Source organism: Eucalyptus grandis, chromosome 8, assembly GCF_016545825.1.
Source record: "Eucalyptus grandis isolate ANBG69807.140 chromosome 8, ASM1654582v1, whole genome shotgun sequence".
In the NCBI taxonomy this organism is placed as follows: domain Eukaryota; kingdom Viridiplantae; phylum Streptophyta; class Magnoliopsida; order Myrtales; family Myrtaceae; genus Eucalyptus; species Eucalyptus grandis.
In genome coordinates this window covers 18,412,836-18,421,728 of record NC_052619.1, presented here as the reverse complement: position 1 = coordinate 18,421,728, position 8,893 = coordinate 18,412,836, and the positions used below count along the sequence as shown (strand labels likewise).

General features: G+C 38.8%; 1 protein-coding gene across 1 annotated transcript; it reads left to right on the top strand.

Moving 5' to 3' along the window:
- Nucleotides 1-1,438: 1,438 nt before the first annotated feature.
- On the top strand, nucleotides 1,439-8,303 carry LOC104457028 (E3 ubiquitin-protein ligase SP1). Its single transcript, XM_010071951.3, has 11 exons — nucleotides 1,439-1,846; nucleotides 2,036-2,088; nucleotides 2,365-2,489; nucleotides 2,583-2,678; nucleotides 2,909-3,046; nucleotides 3,165-3,230; nucleotides 4,874-4,986; nucleotides 5,067-5,177; nucleotides 7,001-7,044; nucleotides 7,119-7,227; nucleotides 7,858-8,303. The coding sequence occupies exons 1-11, from the start codon at nucleotides 1,773-1,775 to the stop codon at nucleotides 7,958-7,960; spliced, it is 1,032 nt and encodes a 343-aa protein (XP_010070253.2). The 5' UTR covers nucleotides 1,439-1,772; the 3' UTR covers nucleotides 7,961-8,303.
- Nucleotides 8,304-8,893: the final 590 nt, after the last annotated feature.

Below are 8,893 nucleotides of genomic sequence, written 5' to 3'. Positions count from 1 at the left end.
AAAATTATCTTACCAAAAAAATCAGAAAATTATTTTCCATAAAACAAATGAAAACTAAAATCATGGTCAATTGATCACCAATAGTTGCAAGATTGAATTTTATGGGGCTTTTATGAATTTGCACATTATTATTTATTTTGATAGATCCAATTTAAATTAATTAGTACATCAATTTATTGAATAAATTTTGATATAGCTTATACGATTGTTCTCGATATTTCCTATTTCCTTTTTTGTAATAGAATTGCGCTTCTTTTGGCCATTTGGGCTTCCGTTTTCTCAATATGCTTTATACTTTCCATTAGACAAAACTTTTATGAAGATTAGGTTTTGAAAAAACATATCAATATTATTAAATCATATGTTTCTTAACACGTTCTCATTTGGAAAAGTACAAAAAAAATTTATAAATCTATAGCATTGGTATAAATTTAGCCATAAACTTTTCAATTGACCAATTTAACCCTAAATATTTTCACATTAATATCAATTCAGTCCATCCAAATATTTTCATGTCAATTTTTAAATAATTTTTTAAAATTTTCATTAATTTTTTTCATCCATCCAAATTACGTTGACATGGCAATGTGAAAAAAGAAAATGAAAAAAATTATTAAAAATTGCCACATCAACCTTGCTCAGATTGTTAGCATCAACGTTAGCACCAGCCGATTAAAATTAGTTGAATGAATTGAATTAATGCCAATGTGAAAATGTTTATAATTGAACTGATTCAATTAAAATGTTTATAACTAAATTAGTACAATTGTCATATATTTAGGACTTTTTTGGTGCTTTTCCAAGTCTTACATATGAAAACTATGAACTAAACCATATTTAGTAGCTTTTTCCCTCTAATTAAGTGAACCTAACATGGGTGAGATAAGAACATTATCATCGTTTGAATGTAAATACAACCATGTCGATCGGTTAATCAAAGGGATGGCAAGCGAAATAACAACATTGAGAAAGAAAGTTAAAGAGCATCGAGAAGCTTGGGTTAGTATGATGGACAGCCATTTTTAAGAGGGTTGAAAAGTTCAATCTCTTTGGAAACGAATCCGCAATGTTTGTAAATCAATCATTTTCAGTAGAATTCTATCTAATTGGGAAAAAAAACCCACTTGAATATGATTAGTGTCTTAATCTCTTTGAGAGTTGGATCAAATAATAATGATCTAGGATCCAAATAAAAGATGATCATAAATTTATATCTATATGATATATTTATATTAAAAATTTAGTGTCACGGAAAAAAAAATTAAGGTTTTTAGAGTCATAAAAAGATTCGAGTTAAACTTCACTAAAAAAAAAAGAAAAAAAGATTCGGGATAAATATATCTCAGTTGAAAGGTTTGGAGGTTTTTTAAGCTTTTTCCACGCATCAAAATGATCCTCAAAACTTTCGACGACAACGGCGTCGTGTCGTCGCTATAGAGCGTCCTCCGTCGGCCGTGCATCCCGAGATACTCTCTCCCTCTCCACACGGCCGGTTCCTCACATCCTCACCTCCCCACTCATCGTATCCGATTCCTCTCCCCCGCCGTACCCTTCGATCGTTTCTTGTTCTCGTCCCTCTTCTTCCTGTTCTTGTCCTTCCTCGATCCCCGCGACCTCGGTGCCCCTGCGTTCGGGGGAGCTCGTCCTTGCCGGTCACGCTTCTTGTGGCCTTCCGGGCTCCGTTCGGGGGTGGGGGCTTGATCTCGGTCGGAGGTCCCCGGGCTTCGGTTTCTTGTTCATGGTCAGCAGGTGGGTCGCGTTCGCTTCCACACATGATTCCCTGGGGCGGCCTGAGCTGTTGCCTGAGCGCGGCGGCTCTGTACGTGCTCGGCAGGAGCAGCGGAAGGTAATGCGTACTTCCGGTGCTGCCCGAATTGCTTCGGATGAGGTCGGGGTTTCGAGCTGTTTGTTTGACTTTCTCGGATGTCGAGCTGAGCTAAGTTGTGGAGTGAGAGGTTCTGGGACTACGCGTCGATGAGGCGTCGAGGGTTTTCGATGGTTTGGCTAAAGTTTGGATTTTTGAATCTTGTCGCAGGGATGCGGAGGCTTTGAAGTGTGTTTTTCGGGTGAACCAGTTGAAGGAATTAGGTGAGCGCATTTTCGAGGTCTTGGAGAATGTTCCTCCTTGCTCTTATTGTCTCTCCTGGACTGAGTGGTTTATGACTTGTCGCGAATTTGATGTGGGCATTTTTCGACTTCATTTTCCAGCATTCTTGTATGTGCTGCGGCGAAGAGATTTGGAAATTTGTAATCAATTCCATTTTGCTTACCTGCATAAGTTTCTATAATAGCTGAAATGACTCAGTGCCTGTTTGCTTAAACTTATCTGAAGAATGGTTTTTACATTCCCTTTGCCTGAAACAGCACAGCTTTTGGATACGGAATGTAAGGTGTTACCTTTGGTTGTCACACTTTGTGGAAGAGTTGGCTCTGACACGCCAATTAATTGTGAATATAGTGGTCTACGGGGTGTGATAGTGGAGGAGACGGTAATAACCTTTCACTTGATTGTAACACTTGCTTTGTTGGTCTTTTGTTATACTCTACCCTTTGTGATACTAATGTTATTGGCTTGTTCTCAGGCAGAGCAACACTTTCTGAAGCACAATGATGCTGGTTCTTGGATTCAAGACTCTGCGTTGATGCTATCTATGAGTAAAGAAGTTCCTTGGTACCTGGTGAGGAATGGCTGCTCTCTCATGCTTTTCTTATCTTCCTTGTTCACTTTGATTTGGTGGTCCAAGTAAGTTTGCTTAATACTGATTGCATAGCTGACTAGTTGCAAGTTTGTCTTGTCTAGAAAGATTGGAGCCTTCTCTTCTACTTTTTGAGAACATCTTGTTTTCTGCTCTATGTCCAAATGATGATCTGAAAATAGGCCTTGATTATTTCTTGTTCATATGCGTAGGATGATGGTACTGGCCGTGCTTATGTATTGGGGGCCCGAGGAGCCTCAGGTTTTGAACTAAACATTGCAAGTGAAGTGTTTGAAGAGTCTGGACGATCTCTTGTACGAGGAACATTAGATTATCTTCAGGGTCTCAAGGTTTGTCTGTCTCAGGGCTTCCTGTTTAGCGAAGACTTTGTTGATGGACCATAAGCCAAGCTCATTGAGGATTCACTTGATTCTTTTTCCATCTATTCACCTTCTGTTTTTATTCCAGATGCTTGGGGTCAAGAGGATTGAGCGCCTTCTTCCTGTTGGTTCCTCCTTGACTGTTGTTGGTGAGGTAAGGTTTCTGCCATATCGTGTTGTTTAATGAGCCTGTGCTGTTATATGCTGAAAAATGAAACATTGGCAACTTAGCAGCTACTTGTGTGATAATGATGGATTGACCAATGTGTTGTCATTTGATAAGCAGTTCTGTTGGGCTTTTCAAGTAGTACTTTGTGCCATTTCTTATGACATGATTATTGATGTGAAATATTGGGTGTGGTTGAGTAAGAATCAAGCAACCAAGGACAGTGTTGTGAAGTACCGTATCATTTGTAACTTAAATGCTTTAGGATGAGCTGCAATTCAATGGGTCTGCTGCTGAATAAGATTGGGTCAATAATAAGTTGCCAATAATCTGTAGTCTGGATGCTGTGCGATAACTGGTAGTTGCTGCTGAATAAGAATTCATAATATTAACAAGAGCAAAAAAAAAAAAAAAGATCTTGTTAAGCCTATGATGTACTAAAACCAACTTGTAGACTTAGAAGTATTTAAACCGTGAGTTAGTAACTAACATTGTGCTACAATGCTCTTCACTGTGTTGTTATATTGATAATGCTGATTTTGTCTTCCATGAAAAAGACTTCAATCTCTCGGACTTCAGGGCACATGATTTTATGAGCATTGTCTGGAGCCAACAGCAAATTTATGCTAATTTTATTTATTGAACTTGTTTAGGTTGGTAGTTAGAACCTATGGTGGTCTGTATAATGCTCTTCATTATCCTCACAAAGAAAACCGAGTTTCCAAAATGAATATGATGGGTAGTAAGGGCCACTGATTTTGTAGATTTGTTTCTGCTAAAAAAGTGTCCCCTATAAATTTTACATTTATTATTTTCTTGAGCTGATTTCTGACTGAGTCTGACTAATCACAATTTCATAGTAAGTTAAATCATCCAATTGTGGAGTTGGCAGTTTTGAGAGATTTAATGTACATCCTCCTGTCTCCTCCTTAGAAAGGAATGTTACTGTCAATTGATTGTACCCTCATCAGGATACAAATAGCCACTTATCAGGAAAATTGGCAGTTTATTGAAATATGACCCTTGTAGATTTTCGTGAGGATGTGTGTTACTTAGCTAATGACCAGCCAGTGGCTTTTCTCTAAATTAATTGCACTCAGCAATGCAGTGAAGTTGACTTACATTTTAAACCCCTCCAATGGGAAGGCTTGATCTCAATAGCTAAAGCCAAAAACAGAGAGATTACTAACACACTCTAGAAAAATGTCACTTCTGTCAGTGTATAAGCATTTTAAGCGTCTGAAGAATCAAGTCATGGAATCAGGTGTAGTCATTATGTAAGGTATGGCAACACTGTTATGAGTTTAGGTTGTCTTCAGTGAGTTAGTATGTTTGAATTGGTCCTTGTGAATGCTTTAAATTGTAAATCGAGTACTTCAAGTTCTATACTCATATACCTATCAGACACCCCCCCCCCAAAAAAAAAAAAAAAAAGTCATCCCATATATATATATGATGAACTGGGGCAACTTTCATGGAAGAGCACTGCGGCGTGCTACTTGTACATATGCAAACAATTTCAGAGTACAGGATTTAACTTGTCTACTTTGTTGAGGCATTTCTTGCTCCAACTCCATTTGATATTGTTTCTTCTATGAATTTACCATATTTGCTTCTTTGCTTGAAGTCAGGCTGTCAAAGATGATATTGGGACGGTGCGGATCCAGAGACCACACAAGGGGCCCTTTTATGTATCTCCTAAAACTATTGACCAGCTCATTTCAAATCTTGGCAAATGGGCTAGGTAAGTATGTTGGGGGACAACTGTGGCCTCATTAATTTCTCTGTTTCTTTCAAATGCAAGCTAACTAGAAGTTTGAACAGGTGGTATAGGTATGCTTCCTATGGGTTTACAGTGTTCGGCATTTGTTTGATTGCAAAACGAGCTATCCAATACATCATGGAGAGAAAGCGACGCTGGGAATTGCAGCGAAGGTACATTTAGTGAAGCTAGTATTTTTAGAAATGGAGATCACTGGTTTGTTGAAATTATCATTCTTTGTTGTTTCTTCATTTGTCTACATGCTCTGAAGTATTTGATGGACTGGATGTGGCCATAAGTTCCGTGCCAGCGACTAAAATTGGATGACTATTTTTTGCATCTCACAAAATCCTAGGCCAATCTTAGCCTTCTTATGTCATTTATTTTGTTCAAAACTGGGACATTTGGGGAGATATATTTAGCTATTTCCTTCTCTTCGCACTTTGCATTCAATTAGTTAACATCAGAGTTTTATTTGATGACTGTTCTTTGTTGCTTCCTCTTCTTCTCCACTTTTGTTGTTCTTAACTGCAAGGATTCTGTCGAAGTATATTTTAATGGATATTAGTCAGGAGTTACTAGGAAGTCAGGAATGAGGAGATTGGGATTTTGTTAGCATCTCTTGTGCTCTATAAATTGAGCTATCTTGTGTGCCCTTTCATCAATCTATTTTGTAAAGATTTACCCTCTGAATTTCTCTTGCTCCCTCTTGAAGATCCTAAAATATTTCTATGGTATTAGAGTCACCAAGAGGGAGGGGACCCAAATCAAGACCCTAGAATGCCAATACACAACTTTTTCTTGCTGTTAATCATAAGAAAAAAAGAAGAAGGGTTTTTGTCTTCTCCATCAAGCCAAGTATTGTGTTCTTTTGTTGCAAGCTCTACTCAGTTGGTCGCTGTTACTTTTCCAAGCCCATCTTCAGTAACACATCAAAATCTTCTTCTCTGGCGAGGACTCAAGCTTCGTCCCTCGCTGTCTTCTTTCTTCCTCAATTTCTTCCCGTCATCAGGAGGAGCTTGTTGCGAACCCAGGTCGTCCTGATGTGGGAGTCGTGCGTGTTCCTACACTCACTGCCACCAGTCCCTACTGGACGAACTTCCTCCATCAGCTACAATTTCTCTCTTGCGGGCCATTGTTCATCTTCATCTTGGTCAGCCTTCCATTGTCATCCTTGCAAGCTGTCCTTCTGGCCATGAGCTCATCCTCCACATTTGTCTCTGACAAGCACATCCCGTTTAATTTCAGCGTTTTTCATCATTTGTCTTTAGCAAAATGCCCCAGTTTTGGTCCTTTAAAATCTTAACAACCTCTACTGTGAATGTCTTCCGTTGTGAGACTCATCTTTGATTGTGAGCATCATGAACTAGCAAAATCGGTGTCAAGTTTTCGGGCGGCTGTGAGTGTTGGAGTCAAACGCACCTTTTTTGAGCAACCAGAGTGGGGTGATACAGTACATTTTGCTGCAACGATAAAGTCATGTTGTCACACGATTTTATCTTCGTTGTTTGAGGAAGCGGAAGGTGTCAACTTTCCAGTCTTGATTTGTTTTTTCAGCGCTTCTGTCAAATACGATGTTAATATGGCTTACATATATTTTGTCAGCTTACACACTTGCTGTTGTCTTAAATCCCTTCAGACAGGACCCTTCTGATGAGATGAATAAATTATCATTCAAGACAATTGCTAGAACTTTTGAAGTTTCTTCCTCACACTGATTGATTTTCAGATATTTGACCTTTTCTTTATCTAGCTCAAATTGCTATCTTTGCTGGGTGGTCTCTGATTTGTCCTCAAATGCCTCTTCTACTTTTCAGAACGTCTCTTTTATTTGTTTTCTTGATATATTTCCTAGTTTTACTTGAGATTTTTTGTTTGCTTTTTTGTTGGTAATCGATCAGGTGCTTTTCCTTCTGGAGACTGATCAGTTATCAGTAGCATATCTCGGTTATTGTTCTCTTTTCTGCATAATGTTGATTAAGTCTTCTCCATGCAGGGTTCTTGCAGCTGTTGCTAGGAGATCAGAACAAGATACTGAAGGTAACTTGTGTTACATAATTGTTACTTCAAACAATCGATCTATTCACATAGTGACGGTTATGATTTATTCTCAGGCACAGATGACAAGACCAAGAATGCACCAGACAGTGCTAAGAGAGACCGTTCGATGCCAGATCTCTGTGTCATATGCCTTGAGCAGGAGTACAATTCCGTCTTTGTCCCGTAAGCAATCTTTTCTTTATTCGATACAATGTTATTAGAGTTTGCCGTTGATGGTGCCTTTGTATATTTACCAATTCCACTCTTCCATGTCGCTGCAAGCCTCAGGTGTCTAGAGGGTTGTGTTCAGTGAAGAGACGAAAAGCTTTGATTTGATTTTCATTGTCCTGGAAGAAGTTTTATATGATAAGATGGTTAATTTCCATGTTCAGGCTTTGCAGTGCACGATATTAGTTAGATAGTATGTACATAACTGTGTACTCTTTAACATTTAGTAGCTTTGGAATACACTGATCCTCCTGCTTTATTCTGCCAACTTTTGTGTTTTAAGTTTTGGCCTCTGATGTTTGAGCTTTCTGGGGTCCTAATTGCGAAATGCTATGGGCAATTGCTTCCTTATAATTGGATGAATGATACTCAACATTATAATCCCTGTGGAAGGTATCTGTCAAAAATATAAAAGAAATAAATCACTGTTGGAGGCGTATAATTTTTATCCATGACCTGAAAAACAAGCATCTCTTCCCTAGCGCATGTTGGAGTAGAATTGAACCTTGTAAGATGTTTCATCTTTGCTTCTTCCGATTGCCTTTTAAACTTGTACTTAGCATGCTACATGCATTTCTTCAACAGGTGTGGGCATATGTGTTGCTGTACAACATGCTCATTGCAGTTGACAAATTGTCCACTTTGTCGGCGGCGGATTGAGCAAGCTGTGAAGACCTTCCGCCATTGAATTAATTGTATTGCAGTTTGGATCTGATAAATTCGGATGCAGTCAAGGTTGGGAAGGCTAAATTCCGTTCTGGCTGCATTGCTTCTCATCTTGCCATGTAAATTTTCATACTACAGAATTCTTGCATTATGCACGTGGTTAACAGGCCAACTTCTTGGATGTCATTAGCGACTCCCACATAATGTCTCTCAACAACAAGTCTATCGGTATACTCCACTATTGTAAGTTCAAGGTCAGTTGTCGCTTGTCCTTGTATATTTGACACGGACCAGCAGGAATTATGCGGGTCTCTGTTGCTTCTACCATTTTGGGATCATCTATTCCATTCTCTACAATTTGCTTATAGTCTGGCAATTTTATCATTCTGGTGGGCGTTCATGGGCTGCACTTAACCTGGCCTTTATTACTAATGCCAGCAGTGAACTCGAGTACATTCCTGATGTAAGAGTTGCGCCAGCTAAATATTTACTTTTGCAAGGGTTAAGCTACTCAACTGTTTAATCCACTGATTCTTGAGTTGGATGCCTCTGGTAGTTGGACAAAATAGAGATGATTTATTCGTTAAATTTTGACGATGCATGTGGTGCCAACTCAGAATTCTCTTTCTTGCTTGTCATTGTTATCGGAATCGCTTTTTACTCCTTTCGTCTGTACAACTCTGCTATTAGATTGCTTTGGCAATTTTTTCCAAAGCAGTAGCGACAGGTTTGCCAATCCCCAGTTTGATGTGTTAGAATGCTATTGTTAGATTCCCTTTCTAGTTCTTCTGGATTGTTTATGGGCAAGTAAAAGTGGGAATTTGATCCTATACTTCAATTCACCGGGACAAATTGGGAAAAGCCTGCTTTCTGGCTGATATTCTAATGTTTAATACACGTTTAGATCATGGCATCTTGATCTTTCACGCAACCAAGTGATGTCTGCACCATTACG

Bases quoted from the DNA above. Each gene is read 5' to 3' on its own strand.
- LOC104457028 (XM_010071951.3), top strand. From the start codon at position 1,773: ATGATTCCCTGGGGCGGCCTGAGCTGTTGCCTGAGCGCGGCGGCTCTG. The intron at 2,490-2,582 runs GTAATAACCTTT...GCTTGTTCTCAG, and splicing joins GTGTGATAGTGGAGGAGACG to GCAGAGCAACACTTTCTGAA. The intron at 5,178-7,000 runs GTACATTTAGTG...TTCTCCATGCAG, and splicing joins CGCTGGGAATTGCAGCGAAG to GGTTCTTGCAGCTGTTGCTA.